Raw genomic sequence first — 26747 nt, 5'->3', positions numbered from 1 at the left:
CTCTTTAGGGGAAGAAACTAAACGTTTCTAGAGTGATCTAGTGTTTAGTCTCTTTCCAGCCACTGAATTATCTTTCATTAGTTTTTTCTGTTACATTGTAATTCTGTTTTCGCAATTACTAACTTTTGAGAAAGGATAGAATTGCGTGTTTCAGGTACAAACCACTTAAAGTTTCGAGTTCAGTGAAATAAGTGCAAACAGAAATCAAAGTGATAAGTGATTAGCGCAAAGTATGTCAGTGTTATGCGTGAGGGTACTTTTGTGCGCGCCAGTCGTCCTCCCAGTCCGGGACCTCTTGCAAGCTCCCAAGCCCAGGGGAGAAGCAATGTCGAAGGGCAGAAGGGTTCAGCAGGCCTTGATCGGCGCACAGAAGTATCCTCGGTGGTTGTGGGCGTGTCTTACCGAGACCGTCACTCCCACCCGCAGACGATTGAGCCCTTATTTTGCTCGTCTGCAGAAGAAATTTAGGGGAGAAAACGCTGGTCTCAGGTCTCAAGACCTTTTAAACGTAAAGTCCAGACCTATGCCAGACGTACGAAGTTAGAGTTCACAGTCATTGGGTTAGCTCTGACTCTCCTCAGTCATCAGTTGAATGCACTCCGCCTAAGAGGAGTAAGGTTCTGCCACAACAGAGCTCGACTGTTAAGGCTTTACCTCAGCCTACTGTAGTTTCTGCCGACCCCAAGTGGACTCTACTACAGTCCATGCAAGCACTGCTTTCGGACTTGATGCGTGAGTGTCGGGCTGAGAGTGTTGCGCCTCCGCCTCCGCCTCCGCCTACACTCCCTCCGCCTATGCTCGCTCCGCCTGATCGCAGTACCACCTGCCAGGCGTACGATGTTGTGGACTCTACTACAGTCCATGCAAGCACAGCTTTCGGACTTGATGCGTGAGTGTCTGGCTGAGAGTGTTGCTCCTCCGCCTCCGCCTACACTCCCTCCGCCTACACTCGCTCCGCCTGATCGCAGTACCACCTGCCAGGCGTACGATGTTGTGGACTCTACTACAGTCCATGCAAGCTCAGCTTTCGGACTTGATGCGTGAGTGTCGGGCTGAGAGTGTTGCTCCTCCGCCTCCGCCTACACTCCCTCCGCCTACGCTCGCTCCGCCTGATCGCAGTACCACCTGCCAGGCGTACGATGTTGAGCCACGTGCTGAGTTTGCTGTTCCCAGTGGTGTTCAGCCTCCGCCTTCCTTAAGGCAACCTTTACAATGGGATCAGGAGGATTATACCTCTCTTCCTCCGCCTCCACTTGCTGCTCCACCAGTGATGCAACACTCGGTTGAGGTACAACAACCTCTCCCGTCCATGAGTCAGTCTCCTCAGCTCTCGCTGCAGCGAGCTCAACCCTCCACAAGGCAAGCACCACAACACCTTAGCCTTGCGCCTCAGGAGCCTCAGCTTGCGAGACATTTACCTTGTTCTGCGCAGCCTCTTCCTCATCGCGCTCCGCTCACACCACAGGAACTGGAACTTGCTACTCCGCTTCCGCCAACCGCTCAGCAAGCGCAATCCTTGGGTTCAACCACTCATGCTAGGAGTCAGCCTCCTCCACCCATGCGCCTTCCTTCTGCTTGTCTTTTATTCAGCCTTTGCAGACTGAGCCTCAGGTGTTCCCTCAACAGAGTCTTGAAGAGGAAACCACAACTATTGTTGTTCCAGCTCGTTCTGACTCTGCTGTTCAGCATACCTTACCTCCATTTTCAAACCATGGCAAAAATATGAATCATGAGTTATGAATGTAAGGTAAACATTATGTTGATTTTTAAACCCCATGCAAGCATGCATAAAGCACTCTAGCACTGGTCATGGAATTTCTGAGAAATGTTAAACGCCATGCACACGCTCTGCTTTCCTTACAGCAGGCTCTGCTTACAGCAGGCTCTGCTTACTACATGCTCAGCATACAGCATGCTCTGCATTCAGCATGCTCTGCATACAACATGCTCTGCATACAGCATGCTCTGCATTCAGCATGCTCTGCATACAACATGCTCTACATACAGCATGCTCTGCATACATCATGCTCTGCATACCTTACCGCATGCTTCTCAGTCACACATCTTGGGTTGTTGCCAACTCACTAGACTGTCAAGCAGTTTCATAACGTTGCCTTCTAGTCTGCTGCTTTTGCACCAGTGAACCCTCACTCAGAGAACTTAGCTTTTCTAGGATAAGGTCCCTGTAGATGAGAAAGTTCTTTTCTCCCTCCTTCTGATATTCCCTTGAGGACTCTGTCATTTGGAGGGAGCCTTTAGCTGCATAACCTCTTATGGACTTTTATTTAAGCATAACATGCTTCCAGGGAAGGTTATGGTTCCACTTCAGTCGCTAATCCCGTCTGTTACCACACCTGCTCCCATAGACCTTGAGCTGTGTTGCATGACATGCAGTCCAAGCTTAGTCCTTGTTAGAGGATTTTTTGTTTACGGAGTCAATGTGTCACGGGGAAGACGTTCAACAACCAACAGAAGTGACTTGTTGTGACGCAGTGCGGCAACCTCAGCAACCCGTTAAGGAGTTGTCTGTACGACCCAGACAGTCTAGACAGATTCGGGTTGTCACTGTACTTCCTCGCTTGCCCATGATTGACAGTTCACAGACTGTGCAGCAGTATCATGATCTTGTGTCCGGCTCCGTCAGACGACTGGCTTTTAAGAGCTCCCACAAGTCGTCGCTGTCTGGAGATTTTCAAATGGACTATGGATCTGACCAAGGAACTGGGCCTCCTGGTCAATTTTGAGGAGTCTCAGCTCGTTCCATCCCAGACCATTGTCTCCTTGGGTATGGATCTTCAGAGTCGAGCTTTTCGGACTTTTCCGTCGGCCCCAAGGATCTTCCAAGCCCTAGAATGCATCCAGAGCATGCTGAGAAGGAACCGATGCTCAGTCAGGTAGTGGATGAGTCTAACAGGGACACTTTCATCACTGGCCCTGTTCATCGTGTTAGGGAGACTCCACCTCCCCTCCCTTCAGTATCATCTAGCTGCTCACTGGATAAAGGACATGACGCTAGAGACGGTCTCAGTTCCTGTTTCCGAAGAGAGGAGGTCTTCTCTCGCGTGGTGTAAGAACAGCTTTCTTCTCAAGGAAGGCTACCTTTGGCTGTTCAGAAACACGACCGCCGTCTCCTCTCGGACGCATCAGACACGGGCTGGGGTGCGACTTTGGACGGACAAGAATGCTCGGGAACATGGAATCAGGAGCAAAGGACACTTCACATCATTTGCAAGAAGTTGTTGGCGGTTATTCTGGCCTTGATAAACTTCAAGTCCCTCCAGCTTAACAAAGTGGTGGAGGTGGACTCTGACAACACCACAGCCCTGGCTTACATCTTCAAGCAGGGAGGGACTCTTTCGTGGAAGTTGTTCTAGATCGCAAGGGACCTACTCATCTGGTCTTTAGATCGAAAGCTAACTGGTAACGAGGTTCATTCAGGGCGGTATGAATGTCATGGCAGATCACCTCAGACGGAAGGGTCAGGTCATCCCCACAGAGTGGACCCTTCTCAAGAATGTTTGCAACAGACTTTGGGCCCTGTGGGGTCAGCCTACCATAGATCTGTTCACTACCTCGATAACCTAGAGACTCCTGTTGTATTGTTCTCCGATTCCAGACCCAGCAGCAGTTCACGTGGATGCTTTTCTGCTGGATTGGTTCCATCTCGACCTGTATGCATTCCCGCCGTTCAAGATTGTCAACAGAATACTTCAGAAGTTCTCCTCTCACTAAGGGACACGGCTGACGTTGGTTGGCTCCGCTCTGGTCCGCGAGAGAATGGTTCTTAGAGGTACTGCAATGGCTGGTCGACATTCCCAGGACTCTTCCTCTAGGAGTGAACCTTCTAAGTCTACCTCACGTAAAGAAGGTACACCCAATCCTCCACGCTCTTCGTCTGACTGCCTTCAGACTTTCGAAAGACTCTCAAGAGCTAGGGGCTTTTCGAAGGAGGCAGCCAGAGCGATTGCCAAAGCAAGGAGAACATCCACTCTCAGAATCTATCAGTCTCAAGGGGAAGTCTTCCGTTGCTGGTACAAGACCAATGCAGTTTCCTCAACCAGTACCACTGTAACCCAGATTGCTGACTTCCTGTTATATCTAAGGAAAGTAAGATCCCTTTCAGCTCCTACGATCAAGGGTTACAGAAGTATGTTGGCAGCGGTTTTCCGCCACAGAGGCTTGGATCTTTCCACCAACAAAGATCTACAGGACCTCCCTAGGTCTTTTGAGACCTCAAAGGAACGTCGGTTGTCCACTCCAGGCTGGAATCTAGACGTGGTCCTAAGGTTCCTTATGTCATCAAGATTTGAACCTCTCCAATCAGCCTCTTTTTAGGACCTCACATTAAAAACTCTTTTCCTCGTGTGCTTGATAACAGCTAAAAGAGTAAGTGAGATCCACGCCTTCAGCAGGATCATTGTTTTCACATCTGAAACGGCTACATGTTCCTTGCAGCTCGGTTTTTGCTAAACGAGCTTCCTTCACGTCCTTGGCCTAAGTCGTTCGAGATCCCAAGCCTGTCCAACTTGGTGGGGAATGATCTGAAAAGAGTACTTTGCCCAGTTAGAGCTCTTAGGTACTATCTAAAAAGGTCTTAACCTTTACAAGGACAATCAGAAGCCTTATAGTGTGCTATCAAGAAACCTTCTTTTCCAAGTTCTAAGAACTCAGTTTCTTACTATTCAGGCTTCTGATTAGAGAAACACATTCTCGTCTGAAGGAAGAAGACCTTGCTTTGCTGAAGGTAAGGACACATGAAGTGGGAGCTGTGGCTACTTCAGTGGCCTTCAAACAGAACCATTCTCTGCAGAGTGTTATGGATGCAACCTATTGGAGAAGCAAGTCAGTGTTCGCATCATTCTATCTCAAAGATGTCCAGTCTCTTTACGAGTACTGCTACACCCTGGGACCATTCGTAGCAACGAATGCAGTAGTAGGCGAGGGCTCAGCCACTACATTTCCATAATCCCATAACCTTTTAACCTTTCTCTTGAATACTTTTTATGGGTTGTACGGTCGGCTAAGAAGCCTTCCACATCCTTGTTGATTTGGCGGGTGGTCAATTCTTTCTTGAGAAGCGCCGAGGTTAAAGGTTGTGATGAGGTCCTTTAGTATGGGTTGCAGCCCTGTATACTTTAGCACCTTTGAGTTGATTCAGCCTCCCAAGAGGAACGCTGCGCTCAGTAAGGAAGACGATCTTATTAAAGGCAGAGTAACGGTTCAAGTCGACTTCCTTACCAGGTACTTATTATTTCATTGTTATTGTGGATAACTGATTATATGAAATACGGGATACTTAGCTATCCTTTAGTCTTGTACACTGGTTTTTCACCCACCCCCCTGGGTGTGAATCAGCTACATGATTATCGGGTAAGTTTAATATTGAAAAATGTTATTTTTATTAGTAAAATAAATTTTTGAATATACTTACCCGATAATCATGATTTAATCGACCCTCCCTTCCTCCCCATAGAGAACCAGTGGACCGAGGAATAATTGAGGAGGTGTCAACAAGAAGTACTTGAGTACCTGGCCACAGGTGGCGCTGGTAAATACACCCCCTTCTAGTATTGTGATAGCTGGCGTATCCCTCCATAGAATTCTGTCGGGCAACGGAGTTGACAGCTACATGATTATCGGGTAAGTATATTCAAAAATTTATTTTACTAATAAAAATAACATGTTTTGACGTTGTTTCTTATTTTAGAATGATTTATTGTTAATTTGTTCTCTTCATTTATTTATTTCCTTATTTCCTTTCCTCACTGGGGTATTTTTCCCTGTTGGAGCCCCTGGGCTTATAGCATCTTGCTTTTCCAACTAGGGTTGTAGCTTGGATAGTAATAATAATAATAATAATAAAAAACGCAAATCAAATGCAGTCATACCATATTAGAATGGTGTAAGGCTGCTGATGGCTACTATACTACAAATGTAATGGATGTGCATCTTTTCCATGATTCTTTTGTATGTATACGTACGTAGTACTGCATCCAATAATATTCTTTGTTGCAAAAATCACATTTCGAATAAGCGTACGAGAGAGAGAGAGATAGAGAGAGAGAGAGAGAGAGAGAGAGAGAGAGAGAGAGAGAGAGAGAGAGAGAGAGAGACACACACACACATCCTACAAAAGAAAAAAATAGCATAAGTAAAGCTATTATTATTATTGTTATTATTATTATTATTGTTGTTGTTGTTAATAAAATTATGATTGTTATTATTATTATCATTATTATTATTATTATTACAGTACTGTACTGTATTATCATTATTTATTATTATTATTATTAATACTGTACGTACGGTATGCGTGGGGTATCTTGTATGAGTTGGTAACCTACGCATCATATACTGTAAGACGGGTTGTGATTGGTTCAAGCGCTGATAGATGACGAATCAGAACTCAAGTTTTGTTATCTAGCCTGTGATTGGTGTTTTGCCCTCATCTCCAGCTTCCAGCATCTAGGTTCTCGCGGGCCCGGGTCGTCCACTCTCTGTTCCCGCGTATCGCTGAGTAGACGTTCTTAAGTTTGTGAAGTTTAATCTGTGCTGTGTGCGACCTTTTTAAGTTGAACTTTTTGTCAAATCCTACTGTACAATGCCTCCCAAGCATTCTGCTTCTACTAAGGCTGGTAGTGAGCCTAAACGCCACCGAAGGATGATGACGATTGCTGAGAAGGTTACGCTTGTCAATATGTTAAAAGATGGTAGAAGTTACGCGTCCGCGGCGCGCCATTTTGGGATCAACGAATCTACTGTTCGCTATATCAAGAAGGACGAGGCGAACATTAGAAAGACGGCTGCAATCACCTTTAGCAGATCAGCGAAGCGAGTCGTTACAACGCGTAATAAAACGATCGTACGCATGGAAGATGCTTTAGCTGTGTGGATTGCCGACTGCCGGAAGAAGAACATAGCCTTGGATACAAACACCATCTGAACAAAGGCTTTGAGCTTGTATCAGAATTTTGCTGCAAAGGAACCTCAAGACGACGATGGCAACCATGCTGAAGAAGATGATGATGCAGATGATCCTCAACCAGGGACATCCACTGATTCCCAGCCTCAGAAACAACGTTTTTCCGCCAGCAAAGGATGGTTCGCGAAGTTTCAGAAACGCTTTGCCCCGAAAAGCGTTTCCCTGCATGGGGAGGCTGCTTCAGCTGACACTGCTGCTGCTGAAACTTACGTGAACCAGACGTTCAAGAATATTATCGCCGAAGGTGGATACAAGCCGGAACAAGTCTTTAATATGGATGAGACCGGCTTGTTTTGGAAGAGAATGCTGTCGCGAACTTTCCTGTTCAAAGAGGAAGCCAAAGCCTCTGGCTTTAAAGCATTCAAGGATCGTGTTACCCTCGTGATGTGTGGCAATGCTGCTGGATTTATGCTAAAGCCGGGCCTTATTTATAAGTCGAAAAATCCTCGCGCTTTGAAAAATAAGAATAAGAATCTCCTTCCCGTGTACTGGATGCATAATCCAAAAGCATGGATTACGAAGATGCTGACCTCCAACTGGTTCCACCAGTGTTTCATCCCGCAAGTCAATGAATATCTCGTAGAGAAGGGCTTGCCATTCAAGATCCTTCTCCTTATGGATAACGCTGGTGGACACGCAATTGACCTGTCGCGTGAGGGCGTTCAGGTTGAGTTCCTGCCACCCAACACCACGTCATTAATTCAATCGATGGCGGACCTCGTTGTGTGTGTGGATGCTGCCCAAGAGGATGAGAATGAAGATTTTAACTTGAAGGCGTACTGGCGGCAGTACACCATAGCCACGTGCCTGAAGAATATTCAGAAGGCACTTCAAGAGATGAAACCTGCAACTTTGAATGCGAGCTGGAAGAAGTTGTGGCCCGAGATTGTTTACGACGACGAGGGATTTACACCTGCTGAAATCCAACACTCTGCAGTACGCAAATCTGTGCAGTTGGCTGCCATAATTGGGGGTGACGGGTTTGGCGACATGACGACTGAAGACGTCGACGAGTTGTTGGACTGCCATTCCCAGCCCCTAACTGACGCAGACCTCGAAGACCTGACGAAATCGGCAAGCGAAGAAGAGAGTGAAACCCAGGAAGAGACCCAAGAAAATGTCGAAGAAACGGGCTTAACACTAGAACGGCTTGCCAAGGTCTGCAACCATATAAAGGAGGTGAAAGAAACGTTGCAAGAGTGGGACGAGGATATGATTCGGTCGATGCAATTCTGCAACAAGGTTGATGACATAATGACTCCCTACAAGATGCTCTTAGATCGAAAAAAGAAGCAGCGGCAACAACTTCCGATCACAATGTTCTTCCAGCCTCGCAAAAAAGAGCCAGTTCGTCCTGCTACTACGCCTTCGGAAGAAATTGAAAAAGTTGAAGAGGTGTCCCAGGAAAAGACACCTCCGTCTGAAGAGACATAAAATACTACCTGGCTGCACAGTAGAACACATCATCAGCTTCATCATCATCATTTCTACTGTGCAGCAAATTCATCGCCATCATCATTCAAGTTTTTCTTGAACTTCTTTCGTGGTGAGTACAGTAACAATCTTTATTTTTTACTTTAATATTCTCACATTCTAATACTGTATTTGTGCCTGTTTTATAGTTTAGTACTGTACTGTATGCATTAAGTTAAAGGGAAGGTTTTAAAAGTCTACATGTTGTAACCTATCATATTTTTTTTGTTTAAAATTTACATTTACGTACGTAAAACAATCTCTCTCTCTCTCTCTCTCTCTCTCTCTCTCTCTCTCTCTCTCTCTCTCTCTCTCTCTCTCTCTCTCTCTCTCTCTCTCTCGTAAATTGATTTTTTTTTTTAAATTTACATTTACAGTACGTACGTAAAACAATCTCTCTCTCTCTCTCTCTCTCTCTCTCTCTCTCTCTCTCTCTCTCTCTCTCTCTCTCTCTCTCTCTCTCTCTCTCTCTCTCTCTCGTAAATTGTTTTCCTGCTTTGCTACGTACAATATGTACTGTACTGTACAGTACAGTACTGTATGATTTTATATAGATACGGTAAATTATATTTGTAAGGTAACATATTTTGTAAATGCTTTTACTGTAAATACTGTACTGTATCATTATTTATCACTATCATCATGCGCGTTAAATGCCTTGTTTGTTCTGAGCGTGGTTGTTTACTGAGTGTACAGTACTTTATGACGCCGTCGTTTCAGGCGGCGTCATAAAGAAAAACATTTCATTTGGAAGTCCTAAGAAAAATAAAGTAAAACATTGGTAATAAAAAAATCAACATACTGTATAATCAATATAATCGATGCAAAAACTAACCTATACATATATGTGTACACTAAATGAGTTTGTTAAAACTTTAAATCATTCATTCATTGTTTCTTCATTATGATCAGAGATGAACGTAAACAAAACATTGGTTGCCATTTTTTATCGTGCTTTTTAGGTGTTTAGGAAACGCATGATATAAAATCGCCTTTAATATTTGTGCCTGTTTTAGTTTAGGGTGCTGTAGTACATGCATTAAGTGTTCTGTACATTAAAGGGTAGTTTGTTAACAGTACTACGTACAAGGGAAGGTTTTAAAAGTCCGAATATACATGTTAAATAAATAGGTAAATATGATGTCACTACTTCGCGGAATTTCACCTATTGCGGCCGGGTCTGGAACCTATCTACCGCGATAAACGAGGGTTCACTGTATAACAAACAATAAAAATTGAATAAGTAATGAATCTGAAATAATTTGTATTTTTCTTATGTATTTTTCCACAGCTCTGCTTCTGGTGTGCGTCCCACAGCTGTTCGCCCAGTAGATCATCGTTCTAAAAGTACTTCATCCTAACCATAAATGGCATTGTTATAGACTGTTCAAGCTATAGTGTTTCCATCACGAGACAGACTTGTTCAGCTCCAACAGGTTGCAGCACCGTTGTTTGAGAATATCTTCCTCCAGGTCCACCTTTGACAGAAACTTCTGGGACACCTTGCTTCCTTGGAAAACTTAATTCACTTAGGGAGAATGCCTCAGGTGATTTAGCGGGCTTAGAAATCTCAATGGTCTCAGACATCTGATCCTCTGCCCATTCTGCTGAGAGTACCTCAAAATGTCAGATCGATCTTGCGTGGTGGATCCAGGAAAAGAACCAGTTAGTGGGGTCTCCACTACAATTCTAACCTCCAGACTTCTTCCTGTTCTCAGATTCATCCTGCATGTGTGGGGAGCTCATCTTTGAACATAACAAATCTCAGGCCTTTAGACACAGGAAGACAAGTCGTTCCACATCAACTACCTGAAAATGAAAGCAGCATACTCAGCATTACTCCACTTCACAAATACTGTCAAGGGTCACTCAGTAGTGTTGATGAGCGACAATATGACTTTGGCGAGGCACTTCAACCAGCAAGGTGGCTCCATGTATCACCTTCTTTGCCACTTGTCAGTAGGGATGCATCATTGGGTGTTAGTGAATGCTGTTTGCCTTGCATCCCGTTTCATTCTAGGGAGGAAGAACGTGATGGCAAACAATCTGAGCCGACTACAGACAATAGTTGCTTCAAAATGGTCTTTGAACATTTAGTGGCTAGGGAACTGACTTTGTGGGGAACTGACTTTGTGGGGTTCCCTGATCATTGAATGTTTGTCACTCGCATCAGCAACAAACTAGCGGTGTATTGTTTCCCAGTTCTAGACCTAGCAGCATTGATAGAGGATGCATTTCAACAGAAGTGGGACGGGACGGATGTTTACACCTTTCTCTCACTTTGTCTGATCCACCAGGTCTTGAACGAAATCATAATGTCACAAGACTTCAGAGTAATGCTAGGGGTACTCAGAACTTCCAAATTGGCCAACCCTTCTCCAACAACCACACGTGAAAAGGTTCCTCACGGCATAGGAGTACCTGCCTCTTCATTGCTCTAGGTTATCCAGGATCTCTTCGAATGAAGGGCTTTTCGAGACCAACTGCAAAGCAACTTTCAGAATATTAATGCAAATCCTCCCTAGCAGTCTACCAGGCAAAATAGTCCTTCAGTGATTGGCATCGTTAACTGGACACTGCTCCACTCAAGACTACTATTTCACTGATAGCAGACTTTTTACTTTACCTGTGGGAGGAGAAACTTTTCTTAGTCACAGCTCGGCCTTGAGTTGGGTCTTTAGACTGAAAGGAATTTACCTCTCCTCTTTGTAAGAACTCTGGATTTTGACAGAGTTTTAAGCAGTCCTGTCCGCCATGGGAAGCCAAACCCCTGACTTGAAGTTTGATTAAGGTTTTACATTCCCTCAAAATGGCAACATATGAACCTCTATGCAAGGCCTCAGACAGGGACCTCACACTTAAAATGGTCTTCCTTGTTGCCTTAGCATTTCATGGCCTCTCTTATCTTTAATCACACTCCAAGGAGTAGAAAGAACTGTTATTCTTGGTTTGTAGCTGAATTTGTAGCAAAGATCCAGAATCCAGCTGTGATTAATCATCGGTTTGACTCGTCCTCCATTTCCTCAATCAAGGAGGTAACTGATGATATGGACAGTCTGCTGCCATGTCCTGTAAGTCCTGTTCACCTCTACTTAAAGCGGACTAGTCACTGTCGCCCTGCAACTCCAAACCTATTTTTGAATCCTGGCCATATGAAAAAAAGAGAGTAACAAAAAACTTATCATTTTAGCTATGTGAGACTATCATGAGAGCTTAAATCTTTTTAAGAAGCATTTACTGTGACCCCTGCCAAAGCACATAATATACTTGGCATTGTGGTAACATTGGCTTTCTGCAAGGACCATTCAGTAAATCAGGTACTTGTAGCAGGGGTCTGGAAAAGGCAAACAACCTTTATTGCCCTCTACCTTGAGGATTTCACCCATAGGTCCCTTGACACCTTTTGTATTTGACCTGTGGTAGCAGCGCATCAGTTGGTGAAAAGGACCAACTCCTACAGGACATCGAGCACTGTGTTGCAGTTATCAGTTACATCTTATTTTGTATGAGATTTAAATGTCTGTCCTTCCTTCCTTTCTTCTTTGTCTCCCTCCCTTGGGAGTGACAATACTGATTGGACACATATGCAGGTAATCGCACCTTTATGGGTAGTTTTTTGAACACTTGTAATCAACAAATCCTTTACTCCTCTATCAGGTCCAGACAGACATTCCAGGTGGTTGGCCAGCAAGATGCCCATTTCTCTTCAGGGGACTTCCTCCCACCTAAGGAAGACTTCCAATTTAAATAACTGTTTGTATCGACGTAGGGACAGACTACTGTATAAATTTTTATGTAATTTGTGTTTTTTTCTAGCTATACAAACCTGAGTCATTTAAAGTTTTACTTCCCACTGTATCCAACCCCGCAAGTGCCGACCAGTGAGATATCAGCCATGAGCAACATCATACCAACCTGATATGAGGGAGGGTGATGCAGCCTTACCAGTCTGCCAGACCCGCAATAATTCTTTAATTGGCTACTAGCTTTTCCAGAAGCATCCCCATTTAAATGTCTTGGGTTTGTATAGCTATGAAAAATGTAAATTATTTTAGAAATTTGTAGTGTTTTGAAAATCAAAATAATATTAGTTGTGAATATCCAACATTCTAACACAATTTTTTAATAGAACTTATAACCAAAACTTGTTATTTATTGATAGTAAAAAGTGAACACAGTATTGTATATGTAAAATGTCAGGCATCCTGTTTGTTTACTTTTCCTTTAATTTAGCTAGTTCTGTCTTTGGTATTTATGGAAACTGCTTAGCTTGTGTTGATAACCATTAATAAACATTCAGGAATTTCAAGAATGCTTCCATATTTATGTCACCACAAAATTAAAGAAAAAATAGATAAAAATGAAAAACTAGTATTTTACATAGGCTACATAAACTATCTATAGCCATACACACTGCTTTATCAATATGTAATACCCTTTGCATTGAAACAAAATCTTTGCCATATTGTTCTTAGGCTACTCTGGATAACTAGTTGCCTGTTTTGTCTATGGGTGTACTTTCTTGTTGCCTGTTCTTGACAAACCTTCTTGAAGCACCAACCAGTTGAATTAGAGAATAACACTAGCAATGTTCTGTTAGTGTACCTGGTTTTGCAGGTGTGCAAGTAGAAGTTCTCTCTTTTATACTGATGAAAGTTTAATTTTAGGAATTTTTGCCCCTACACAAGACGAAATATTGAGGCAAGTAGCAAATTGATGCCAATAAATCTCCACTCGTGTAAGAATTTAATGTATCACATCAACAAGGTCAGCCTGCTTTAAGGGATTTTGCTGTTTGAATTGAGTTACAGTTCTGTACCTCCTGTAAGTGACGTGCAAAATGTTTTCTTATATATACTACTTGCATTATTTCCTAGTTAGGCTGTACTGTGTACAGTCCAAGGTTAATGTTTCATGTTATGGTGTACTGAATACTGTACAGTATAAGGTTAATGTTAATTCTTTGTAAAAAAAAAAAAACTATTTGGTGTTAGACTACAAGGTGTATCGTTAGTTTGCAGAAAAGTTAAAATCAGTGGTGAAGACTTCCACAAGTTCTGAAAAATTACGTCTTATAATATTCACCGAGTCTGCCACATCGCTTCTAGACCTACCAGCAATATGTCGTAGAGGTGTTGAGCTGTCAAAAGATTTTCCCTTTGAACTTGATGGTGTTGTGTTTGGATCGGATGATTTCTGCGCTGATATTGGTATGTATAACCGCAATTTTACACCAAGATAACTTAAGAGATGAGGCAAAAGAATACAGTATTTCCTTTTTTCCTTCATCTTAAATTCAACTGAAACAGTCGTAATTATTTGTTCTTAAAGATTAGAAAAAATCAAGCGGAGTACAGTAAAATTAAAGAAACCTGGTAGCCAGGTGGGCACAGACAAAGGTAACAAAGGGAATTAATAGTTGCAAAGCAATGCAGTTTGGGTTGAAGGGCTACTGTAAAGAAGCTTTAGTACAGTACCTTTAGAATGGCTGCACTATACTGCATTTTCACTTAGTTGAAGATGAATAATTGCATTAGTTTTTTTCAAATCTTGTGCAATATTCTCAATATTTGTTTTCTAATTATATTGCTCCATATTTAGTCTGTTATTAGCTGTTGTTGGCTTTTATATGAGAAAGTCATATCAATATATCATGCTTGTATTGTAGTATCCAGGTATAGAAACTTTTTTTCTAACTGTATCAAGTAAACTGCTCTCATAAATCCATTATTTTCTCTTATTTTAATCATGTCACCAAAAAATTACTAAGCAAGGGATGCAGAATCAGAAAGACTATAACTTCTGGGTTGGTCTGTCAATACTTACATGCAAAACTTGTGAATTTTAAGGAATAGAGTTTCAATAAGACCCATTGTACCAATTTCTGACAAGTAATATACTTTAGGAACGTTACAACTGGCATTGGACTTGGTTAAAGATGATGAGATTGCACTTATCAAAAGTATTAATACATAATCACTGAAGCAAATTAAAAAACTAACATAGAATATAAAGGCATTTGTGATGAACTCTTTCTGTGTTTGTGTTACAATACATTTTGTTAATTGTTTTTTTTTTCCAAAATTTTAAGAATTTTGGAAACTAAGTGTGACTTGATTACAAATATTTCCCTGAAGCAAATTTTCCTTTCAGGTGCTACCCGTACAAATGAAGCAAAGGAGCTATCTTTTGCAAGACAGTATGTTCTGACAGTTGCTAAAGCTTTCAAGTTACAAGCCATAGATTTGGTTTACATCGACTACAAAGGTAGGTAAAGATGAATTCTTACAGATTATACATACATACATATACCAAGGCACTTCCCCCAATTTTGGGGGGTCGCCGACATCAAACAAACGAAACAGAAAAGGGGACCTCTCCTCTCTATGTTCCTCCCAGCCTGACAAGGGACTCGACCGAGTTTGGCTAGTACTGCTAGGGGTGCCACAGCCCACCCTCCCACATTATCCACATTATTTTTCTTTAAGATTATGGGCTATAAAATAGCAGTTATCAGTAGGAGTTTAACTGGAGTCCAAATACTTGGCTTTCATAAGGCTGAATGAGACTTTGCTAAAAGCCACTCTTGGGAGGCTGCTACCATGTGAAAATTATGGTACTTTATTTTACCAAGGAAGGTGGATTGAAGTGATATCTCATCTCTTGCCTACGGGGTGGCTATTGTAAAAAAAAATCTTCTCAGTTCAAAACTCATTTGAGAAAACGGAAAGATTTTAGGCTTGCAAGAGCTGTTTGTTTTGATATTGTCACTGAAAGCCATTGAGGTAACTCTTGTTGAGTCTTTGAAGGAATAAGACCACACATATGGGTTGTATTAAATCTGAAAGCTTGGAGACAGTTTCTGTTCCAAAAGTATTTTAAAGTACTGCATTGATACCTGGCAGACCAGGTCCTGGAGTGCGTGTTGTTTCAGATTATGGAAGTCAGAAAATATATTTGTTCCAACACGAATACTTACCTCAAACTACTTTCTTAGGAATTACCTGTAATCTCCTCTCTACCGACCAGAGTTTTGTGTAGTATACCCTAAAACCCGTTTTCTATGGAGGGCTATCTCGGGTGTAAGAGAACGTGCCCCGAGGGTAGCTTTTGCGCTAGGTCGAGGTCCGCCTGGGTCGTGAGCGTCAGTAAGTTCTCTGGTCGCGCTCTCGTCTCTCTCGACCCTTTGTGTGCGCCGCGTGTGTCCCACGTGTTTACCGCGTGGTAACTTGTGCTTATCCCTTGTGTTCCTGTGTGTTCACTACCCTTCCTTGTGCTTCCCAAGTGTATTCCTTTGATTCCCTGCGTTCCTGTGTCTTGTGTTTGTGCGTTATGGAGCAGATCCGCCGTTGTCCTGGGCCTAGAGCCGGAAAATCATGTGGAGCGTTCCTCTCCAAACCTGAAGTGGACCCTCACTCCCTTTGCTCTTCCTGTAGGGGCAAAGTTTGTTCGTCTTCGGATACGTGCCTCGAGTGTGTTGGTTGGAGTGATATTCAGTGGGTGCGTTACGGCACGAAGAAAAAGAAATCGTCGAAGCGTTCACCCAGGAAAGCTAGTGTTTCTTCGCCGCTACCGTCGCCCAGTGAACGGTCCGACGGGGCTTCTGTCTCTCCTTCCCCTACCCAGAGTAGGGGACGAGGTAAGTCCATCGTGGGGAAAGAACCGAGCGTTCTTCCCCAGGAGTCTGGTGAATGTGAAGTGGGGGTTGCGGGGCCTTCTCAGGCTAGTGAGGAGCCTGGTAGTGCTGTGTCAGGGAGCTCTGGAGACTCGGCCCTTGTGCTTGGGGAGCACGTTTCCTCCGATGACCCCTTGTGGTGTAGCAATGTTGTTTCTGTGTCTTCGCCCCCTTCGTGGGCCTGTGTTTCAGGTTCTTCGGCAGGCGGCGACAACCAGGGTAAGTTAGGTTCCGCAGGGAGTGATGCCTTCGGATGGAAGCTTCCTAAGACACCAGGTAGGTCCCCTATGCGGATGGAAGAGGGCCTGGATTCCTGGTTCCCTAGTGTTGGTTGCCAACCCTCGTTTCCAACCCCTCTCACGGAAGTTCCTGAAGCCTTCCTGCAACCCTCTACCTCGGGTACACAACGAGTCGCGAAGTCCCCGGCGGGCCCCGCTCCCGCCCGCCGTACGGTAGGTACAGTTACGTCGGGCTCTTCGGAGGAGTCTTTCTCGTCGGGAGAAGAAGCCAGAAGGAAACATCGGCATCGGAGGGAGCGGTCCAGGAGCAGGCGTTCCCGCTCAAGATCACGTTCCAGGTACAGCAGGAGGCGCTCCCGTTCTCCACGGAGGAAACACAGGAGGAGTAGGTCACCCGATGGCGATTGGGTTTTCGTACCCCGTGAGTCGGAGATACAGTGTTCCCCGGACCGGCGGTCCAGGGAGTTCTCGCCAAGGAGACCATCCTCCAAGCATGGTTATGACCCTCGCAGGGAGAAACGCGAGAAGGCCTCTGCAGGCAGGCGTAAGACCGCGAAGCCTCCGGTTCACCCCGCCCAGCGGGGGGAACCGCGCTTCCTTACGGGCAGCCTGGCCGAACCAGCCCAGCTGGTGTGGCCCTCGGACTTTAAGGAACGGTTCCCGCTGTCGGGTCGGCCCACGGGATCCGCGTCCTCGTCCTCCAGGGAACAGGATCGGACACTAGTTGGCGATGCCTGTCCTAACCCCCGCCCCTGGTGCGGAGACCTCCGCCGGGGAGGACCAGTACCTCTGCAGGGGAGTGCCTGTGGTGTCAGGACCAAGGCGCCCGGTGGGAGTGCCCGGTGACCCGGCTCCCCGGGCTCAAGCCGAGGCTTCGGCCGACGGTAGAGAGGGTTCCCCGACGGAGGACTCGGCCTATAGAAGAGTAATTGGCCTAATCAGGAGACATCACAAGATCGAAGAACCGGCGGCTACCGACGAGGACTATTGGAGGTCCAGCCTTATCCAGTTGATGCAGGCTCCTGCCCAGCCAAAAACCTCCCTGGCTCTTCCTGTAGCCCGGGATCTCGTCCTGGGACAGGAGCACGTGGATAGAGTGGTGGCAGGTAATGCCGAAGCCCCCAAGACTCAGAGCTCTTCTAAGTTGCTCCAGGGGCTCAAAACGCAGAGCAAGGTCTATGTACCAGAAGGGCGACGGCCGGGAGCCTGCAAAGTAGAACCTTCTCTCGACATTCTGGGGCAGGGCGCCTCGGAGGAAAGAGCCTCTTCAGCCCCAGTCTGTTTTTCTCCATCGGAGGCTGCGATGATGGAGGAAATGTCTAGGGACCTAGTACACGTCTCCTCTTGGCTAGACTGGTGGGCTTCCACATTAGTAGGGGTGCAAGCTACTTTTGACCCTACAGAGCCGGAACAGCAAAACCTCCTGAGGGAGCTTATCACCTCCGGGGGCAAGACTCTTAAGTTCCTGACTTACCAGTCCCTCGCCCTGACAGCGAATTGGGTGCTTCGCAAGAGAGACACCATCCTGGCAAAGGTGTCCCGGAAGGTCACAGACAGAGAGGCGAGGGCCATGAGGAGCCTTCCTTTGCGGGGTGACTCCTTGTTCCCCTTAAAGGACTTTTAAGCGATCATGGAGAAGGTGTCTAAAAGGAAAGAATTAAACACGCCCAGGCCTACGCCGGTAAGGAGACCGCCCTACAAGAGGTCAGTCTCAGATAGTGCCGCGACGTCTCAGGCCTCTCCTAGCATGACGAAGAGAGAAGCTCCTTCTTCCTCCTGGGCCTCAGCCCCCCCGTAGAGGAGCCCCGGCAGCTTCAGCCTCCTTTAGAACAGGTTATTCTGCCTCCAGGAGAGGCCGTTCAGGCCGCTCCTCCAGGAGGAGATAGAGTGGGAGGCCCCCTCCCTGCCCAAGCCTCAGGTTGGGGGATGCCTCAGACTATATTGGCAAGCATGGAAAGCTCACGGAGCAGAGCCCTGGACAGTGTCCGTACTGAAGGAGGGCTACAGGTTACCGTTCCTAGCAGGACCCCCCCCTCTAATTCCGGCCATCCGGTCGGAGTGGCTGGTACCCAAGGATCCGTTGAAGAGGGCCGCCCTTCAAGAGGAGGTGTCCTCCATGTTGGAGAAGGGCGCCATGGAGGAGATCCTACACCCAGGTCCAGGTTTCTACAGTCGTCTGTTCCTGGTGGAAAAAGCGACGGGGGTGGAGGCCGGTTATAGATCTGTCGGCTCTCAACAAATTCATAAGGAAGACAGACTTCAAAATGGACACTCCGAAGTCAGTCCTGCTGTCCTTGAGGGAGAAAGATTACATGATGACCATAGACCTCAAGGACGCTTACTTCCAAATTCCGGTCCACCCCTCGAGTCGAAAGTTTCTCCGGGTGAAATGGGGTACTCAGATCCTGCAATTCAAGACCCTTTGCTTCGGGTTGTCAACAGCGCCCCAGGTATTCACGAGTGTCTTCACGACAGTCTCAGTGTGGGCTCACGAACGAGGCATTCGCCTCCTCCGGTACCTGGACGACTGGTTGCTTCTTTCCTCCTCGAAGGACGTCTTGAAGGAGCAAGGGATGAAACTTCTCCAGTTTTGCAAGGATCTGGGTATCGTGATCAACCCGGAAAAATCAAACCTATCCCCCTCCACCAGAATGACCTATTTGGGGATGACACTAGATACCCTTCTGGGAAAAGCATTTCCTTCGGAAGACAGAATAAGCAATCTGATGGAGATCCTTCGTCCGTTCCTGTCGGGGCAACCCAGTAGAGCGAAGGACTGGCAAAGACTAATAGGGCATCTGGTGTCGTTGGAAAAAAGTGGTTCCCCAGGGGAGAATCAGGCTCAGAGCCGTCCAATGGAACCTGAAGAACCTCTGGTGCCAACTGGACTCGCAACAAGAACTAATTCCAGTCCTGCCAAACACAATGCCCTCCCTGGAATGGTGGCATTGCCGATCGAACTTGCTCAAGGGGATGCCCTTCGCGAACGACCCTCCCGAGTTACTTCTGTTCACAGACGCCTCCAACCAGGGATGGGGAGCCCATCTCCTCGACGAGACAGCGAGAGGAACCTGGATGGACGGGGAAAAGAACCTACACATCAATGTCCTAGAGTTGAAGGCAGTCCAGAAAGCTTGCCTACACTTCGTCGATCTACTAGGGGGAAACACTGTGACGTTGATGTGCGACAACGCCACAGTGGTAGCGTACATAAAGAAACAAGGAGGTTTGAAATCAAGGGAATTGTGCGATCTCGCCCTAGAGATACTAGATTGGGCAGAAACGAACCAGGTTGTGTTATTAGCAAGGTTCATCCCCGGGAAAAAGAACGTGCTGGCCGACGGTCTCAGCAGGATGGGTCAAATAGTAGGGACAGAATGGTCCCTCCTTCCAGAAGTAGCCAAGCTCATCATCCAACGTTGGGGTTCCCCGGTGATGGACCTCTTTGTAACCAAACTGAACGCGCAACTTCCTGTGTATTGTTCTCCTGTCCCAGACCCGAAGGCAGCCTTGGAGGATGCCTTTCAGCACAGGTGGGACAACCTAGACGTGTACGCTTTTCCCCCCTTCACGTTGATAAGGCAAGTACAGTACTCAACAGAGTAAGGACTGCCCGGAACTTAAGGATGACTTTGGTAGCGCCCTGGTGGCCGGAGAGAGAGTGGTTCGCAGACATAAAAGACCTGGCGAGTCAACCTCCGTGGCCACTTCCCGACAGGTCAGATCTTCTACAACAACCGCATTTTCTCAGATTTCACGACAACCCACAGTCTCTACGTCTTCACGCCTGGAGACTATCGAGCGACTCCTGAAGAAGGAGGGGTATTCATCAGCTACTGCTAAGAGGATGTCGCTATACCTGAGAAGGTCGTCGGCAGCGGTCTACCAAGCTAAGTGGGCCTCCTTCACGAAGTGGTGCGCTTCGAGGCACATTAAACCCCTCAAAGCCTCGGTCCCAGACATAGCGGACTTTCTGGTATATCTCAGGGACAAAATAGGAATGTCAATCCCAGCTATAAAAGGAGTGCGGGCCACCTTGGGTCAAGTCTTCCTCCTGAAGGGCATCGACCTGGGTTCCTCTAGGCACATCTCGATGCTTGTCAGGAGCTTCGAGCAGTCCTGCCCCCCACAAGCAGTTAGGGTGCCTCAGTGGGACTTAGCTAGGGTCCTGAAGATGTTAAGTGGCCCCCCCTTCAAACCAATGAAAGATATCGTAGACAGGGATCTCACTCTCAAGACAGTCTTTTTACTAGCCTTGGCTTCCGCTAAAAGAGTAGGGGAGATCCATGGGCTGTCTTATGACGTCTCTCATTCGAGGGGGCGGAAGGAAATATCTTTCAAGTTCGTTCCTTCTTTTGTGGCGAAGACCCAGAACCCAGCTGTCTGGGATCCAAAATTCGAAGGTTTCTCTCTACCAGCTATCCCTAGGACGGGGAATGCTGAGGATTTGAAATTATGCCCGGTCCGTGCCATTAGAAAATACCTTGAAAGGACGGCTCATCTCCGGCCAGGCATCAAGACCCTTTTTGTCTCCACAGGTGTTACTAAGAAACAGGTATCCAAGAATACCATTTCCTTCTGGTTGAGACAAGTTATTGCCAGGGCCTACAGGGAAGAAGCTCTGGCCTTACCAGGCGTCCCCAAACCCCATGACATCAGGGGTCTGAGTACGTCCTTAGCCTTTGAGAAAAACATGGCAGTGGGTCAGATCCTTCGGGCAGGTACCTGGTCTAACCAGTCAACCTTTACTGCCCATTACCTCAAGGACTACTCGAGGAAGTCCTTAGACGGGTTCTCCATTGGAACAGTCATCTCCGCGCTCCAAGTGATTTAACGGTAAAAGCCCCAGGCTCAATCGTGGATAGCAAACCGGGAGACACAGGTTCGTTCTCTTTCACCCTATTCCCCGTTTTTCCCTATCCTTATCGGAGATAACCCTCTTGTAACCATTGGATAACACGTTCTCCGCAACTGCGTTACTGGATTCAACATCAGAAGAAGTTTTTCAAAGGGTGAGTACTTAGACACTAACGTGAGCTCTTTGTGTAGTTACCCTATCGTCCGTTTTCCTAGTATGTTTTGTTTCTACCTAGGCCTCTTGGCTTCCGCTTACTGGGTCTGAAGGTCAGAAAGGCACTCCCACCTCCTAAAGTGTAAGTCTCCTAAGAAAGTAGTTCGAGGTAAGTATTCGTGTTGGAACAAATAAAAAATTTTAAGTAATTTTTATTTTTCCTCACATACTTACCAAGAACTACTTTCGGGTAATGGCCCTCCCTACCTTCCCTGAGTGCCTCTCTGCCCTTGCGAGAATTGTGCAACATCCGAAGAACTTACTGACGCTCACGACCCAGGCGGACCTCGACCTAGCGCAAAAGCTACCCTCGGGGCATGTTCTCTTACGCCCGAGATAGCCCTCCATAGAAAACGGGTTTTAGGGTATACTACACAAAACTCTGGTCGGTAGAGAGGAGATTACAGGTAACTCCTAAGAAAGTAGTTCTCGGTAAGTATGTTAGGAAAAATAAAAATTACTTAAAATTTTTGATTTTTGAAGATTAGCAGTGGGTTTCCTCTATTTTGTATCTTTTTGGACAATGACTAAAACTGTGATGTCTTGGATTAACATGATTACTATTTTTGCAACTGTGTCTATACCATTTTCAGCCAGAGGAATTTTTTTTACGGTTTGGAAAGGATGATGAGATAAAGGCTTGGTGGAGTATAGAAGGAGTGACTATAATAGCCTCTGATTTTAACCTAAAGCAAAAATGCCACTTCTGCTTGTACAGTAGAGTGCCAATATCCTTCATATAGTAAGAAGCAACTGCCACTTATGGCTTAGTCTGCTGGTTGGAGTTGTGTGTAGATAGTACACTATCTTGTTTTCTCATTCCTGTAATTTGTCATTCATTTTGATGGTCCCATATATGAAGGATGAACCTTAATTAGTTAATATCTTCATAAACCTTAGTACAGTATAGTACTTATCAATGTTGTCCAGTGATGCACAGATCTTATTCTTCAAAAGACCTGGTGAGATGTGCTCACCATACTCTTTGATGTTTTATAACAAGATATTGGTAATATATATTTCTGGGCTTGAACCTGTGCCGCCCAGTGAATAAGCTCCTATTAGCACTTATTCTTAGGTAATTTACTGCTAAATATACCAGAGAAAAAATGTAAAGGAGTGCTAGGTTGACTAGCTCGCTCACCTATTGGTGTCGGTATGGAATTGGGCGTATAATCCAGAGGTCCCGCACCATTTAGATTCATCCACGACAAAGACCCCCAATAGAGGAGAGCCGTTCAACCTCACTCGGCACCACCAACTCTGCATCCGCTCAGAACCCAACTCCTTTTTAGCACGCCTGTGTGGTAACCCGCTAGTTTGTGCTCTCGTGTTTTTGCCTTATTTTCCTTGTGATTATGGCTTCTACATCGGTTTCCCAGGAGACACCGTCTAAGTTAAGTACCAAGCTATGTTTTGCTGTGTTTTGAGCAATCTAGATCGTTTAATATTTAAGTTATAAGAGTTTATTCTCTTCGATCATCTCGGTCTTGCTCGATTCCGCTTACGGTTGGTACTCCTGTTTCGAGAGCTTTTAGTTTCACTCGCGGTGTTACTAAGTGTATTATTTTTATTATTAGTTTAATTTTTATATGTTTTATAGTGGATATTCATTATTTAGCGTTTAGAGCCCTTGTGGCTCATATTTAGGGCCGATATCAGATTACGTATCGTAGGTGGCTTGCCGGCCTTCGGCCATCAGGTTGTTGTCCTTCGGGATTTATTCATTATTTCGCATGCCTTGCCCTAATTTTTTATGTGTATATTTATATATTTTTCAACGCTATTACTTTTATAATGAATATTTGTGCTTATTACTCCGTATGATCTGTTTTGGTAGTGTTTGGGGATCGTCAGTTGGTAGCCCTGCTGCTCCGTGTCACGTGATCCTCCCCCAAGCTCCCCCTCTCGCTAGGTTGGTGGCTAGGCTTCTCTCCCCCCTCCCCTAGGGGACCGTTGCCTTCCCTTCCTACAGAGGGGGTAGTTCAGTGTTTATGGACTATGTCCTCTCTCCGGGTGTCCCGGTGGTTTTGTCTCTGTCTAGACTGGTTGGCCACCGGTCAACAGAGTAGGAATCCCGGTGCACCCTATTTTATAAATGTTCACCTATCACACTTTTATTTATGTTATACGAAAACCTCCGGGTCCTGTTGGTGGTTCTTATCTACGGTTCTGCCCCCCTTATTTTATAACATTTACTATGATTATATATGACAGATCACTACCCTGGAGTTCCTATATGTATTAGTTTATGGATGTAATTTTATATATCCCGGTCCGGGGCTTAACCTCGCTCCGGGAAGTCAGACACCATGTGTGTTAATTCTTTGTTGCATCCTTCTTTATGATCCCGGCTCGTCCGGAATGAATAGTTATACTCTAGTCTTGAGTTAGACTTATGTTTAGGCCCGGGTCCTCCGGACCCGCCCCTACTTAAGAGTATTATAGTTAAGCTCTAGTCTTAAGTTAGACTTATGTTTAGGCCCGGGTCCTCCGGACCCGCCCCTACTTAAGAGAATTACAGTTTCTCATATACTATTCTTATTACAGATGGTTCATTGCCAGACGACGGCCTGTGCGGCAGTTCTTCACCAGCCTTGTGGCCATACGGTGTGTAGGTCTCACGCCCTCTGCGGAGTACAACTGGAAGATATCGTAGTCTGGCATCCTGATAATTGTATGGTCTGTTTTGACCTCATTACCACCCTTGGATCTGATTCGGTGAGTCCCGTTGGCTATGTTGACTTTTCTAATTATTCTTACTTTTATTTGGTATACATACACTATTTAGTAAGATTTCTATGGTCTTTAAAGGACCTCCTGGACTCTTCCTTTCTTTAATTCCCACTATTATTTCAGGCATCCCCGGAGGAGAAGACTGCGGCTCGGGCCACCCTGAAAGTGTGGGTTGGGGGATTTGCCCGAAATGTGAAATCAAAGCAGCCTTACGTCCTCTCTGAAGACTACTGTGCAATGATTTATCCTAATGTTAAGTCTTCAGCCGCTGTGGCTAGAGCTGTTGCGGCACCCATCATTGCCGACATTGATGCCACTATTTCTGGATTCATCGATCAGGATCAAGATCAAGATACGTCTGATGCCCCCGGAGATCTGGAAGACAATGTTGCCTCCTTAAACTCGGATGTGGAACCCATGTTGTTAGATGATCCGGATGCAGGTAGGGTGGTAAGTGAGGCAGGTGTTACCGGCGCTGAGATTCCTATCCCCAGCCCCGCTCTTTCTTCTTCATCTGATCTCTCTTCTTTTCATGGTTTTTCTGGGGACCGCGATTCGTCTCACCGATCACACCCGGTTCCCCCCAAAGATAAATCTAAATCTAGAACTTTGCCAAAAGCTCGTAAGCCCCACAAGGCTTCCCATGGTTCTAAAACGAAAGCAAACCCATCATCTAAGGCTTCCGGCTCCTCCTCTAAGTCTCACGACCCGGGAGTACAATCCGCCACATCTGCTCCTAACCCGGGCCTTTCCGAATCAGCCATGCTTCGCATTGTGTCAGAGATGCAATCTAAGATTGTGTCAGAAATTCAGGCCAAGATGGACACGATGTTTTCTAACATTGGTCAGAGACTTGGGGCATTAGAGCAAGGTGCTCCGGAGCAAGTTCAAAGCTCTCTCATCCCGGATGCCTCTAAGCTTCCTCCGTTTACCAAGAATAACCCTTGGCGCATGGCTCTTCATTCCCCGTTCTCAGACGGGATGTTAACTTTGGAAGGTCTTGGTACTCGTCCACTAGAGGACTTTGAATTCTTTCCTCCTGGTCTCGCATTTCCGTTTCATGGTTATGCCAGGCTTACCGAGGAAGCTCTGGTTCGGCTGGATAAGGTCCCTAAAGAGACCGTCATTTTCCCAAAGGAACAAGCCCAATCTGTTTGGGCTAGGTTTCTAAATGACATAGGTTGCACCAATACCATGTTGACGCCTCATAAGAGTTCATTTACAATGTTCCTAATGGACAAGAATACCGTGACTCCATGCGTCACTAAGATTGCAGAGCTTGCCTTTCAATACGCTCTGGAGGAGAAGCCCTTGCCTCCCATCCGAGAGGTAGATCCGATCTCCCTCCTTCTTCCTTCAGATAATGAGTGTTGGGACAATGTCCATACCACCTTTACTTCCGGCAAGCTGACAGCGGACTGTGCGTCAGTAATTTTTAGTGAACGGCTTCCCCGTCTCCCGGAATCCCTTATTAAACAGGAGTATGATTCCCGCCTACGTGTTGGTCGAACCTTGAACTTGGCCACTTCTACGGAGTCGATAGCCTTAACTTATGATACTGAGAGTATCTTTAAGTCTCTCAATAAGGCTACTTTGCAGTCTTTGTACTTTGACCTACAGTATATGACTTTGCTCTTGCTAAACGTAGGTGCCGCAAACACGTCCTGGCTGAGGCGACTATTAGGCACGAACCGAATAAACTTATCCGGTCCTCTTGTTGGGGTCCAAATCTTTTCCCTGAGGATCTTGTGAAGGAAGTCTTGACAGAAGCTACAAGAGTTAATCAGAGCCTTAAAGCCCGTTGGGGTTTGACTCCTAAGCGGAAATATGATCCCCCAAGTTACCAAGCCCGTGGTAGGAAGAAGCTCCGCCCGTATACCTCCACTCAGTTCCGGCAACAGCAAAGTAGCTCGTCCGTTTTCCGGCAGCCTCTCCCACCATCTCCTGCTGTTCCTCCACAGCCTTCCACCTCTCAGGCTCCTTCCTCGGACGACTACGTCACCGTTCTGTTCCCTAAGAGCCAGCTTCCCGGTGCCTCCACCACCTCTCCAGCCTTTAACCAATCTTATGAAGCTCAAGGCTCTTCCCAGGGTTATAACAGAGGTAGAGGCTACCACCGTGGTTCATACCAGAACAGAGGTAGGGGTAGATTCTTTCGCAAAGGAAAGAACTTCCGAGGCGGACGTGGAGGCAACTCCTCAAGCCAATACTGAGGTGCAGCGGGTAGGGGGGAGGCTTTATGCCTTCCGCAACAAATGGAGGTTCAGTCCCTGGGCTTTCAGTATCATCTCCAAGGGACTGGGGTGGAGTTGGATTCAAGGACCTCCTCCACCGAACAGATTTCATCAGCATTCCACTCCGGACCTAGTCGAGTTTGTCCAGGACCTGTTACAAAAGAACGCCATACAAGAAACGAAACACCTGAAGTTTCAGGGTCGGCTGTTCAGTGTCCCGAAGAAGGATTCGGACAAGAGAAGAGTGATTCTAGACCTATCCCTTCTCAACTTGTCCATTCAATGCGACAAGTTTCGAATGCTTACCGTCTCGCAGGTGCGGACCTTACTTCCCCGT

At 46.0% G+C, this 26747-nt stretch overlaps 1 protein-coding gene across 3 annotated transcripts in view; it reads left to right on the top strand.

The window, feature by feature from the left end:
* LOC137658845 (citramalyl-CoA lyase, mitochondrial-like) overlaps nt 1–26747 on the top strand; it is a 214161-nt gene that overhangs the window by 38110 nt on the left and 149304 nt on the right. For all 3 annotated transcript variants that reach the window (XM_068393938.1, XM_068393939.1, XM_068393940.1), the window contains exons 4-5: nt 13470–13665; nt 14609–14722. In XM_068393938.1, the coding sequence (XP_068250039.1) occupies nt 13470–13665; nt 14609–14722 (310 nt within the window). The remainder of the gene's footprint in view (nt 1–13469; nt 13666–14608; nt 14723–26747) is intronic.

This window comes from Palaemon carinicauda, chromosome 19 (assembly GCF_036898095.1).
Source record: "Palaemon carinicauda isolate YSFRI2023 chromosome 19, ASM3689809v2, whole genome shotgun sequence".
NCBI lineage: Eukaryota > Metazoa > Arthropoda > Malacostraca > Decapoda > Palaemonidae > Palaemon > Palaemon carinicauda.
Note: the sequence above shows the minus strand (reverse complement) of the source record. Positions and strands in the feature narration are given on the sequence as shown.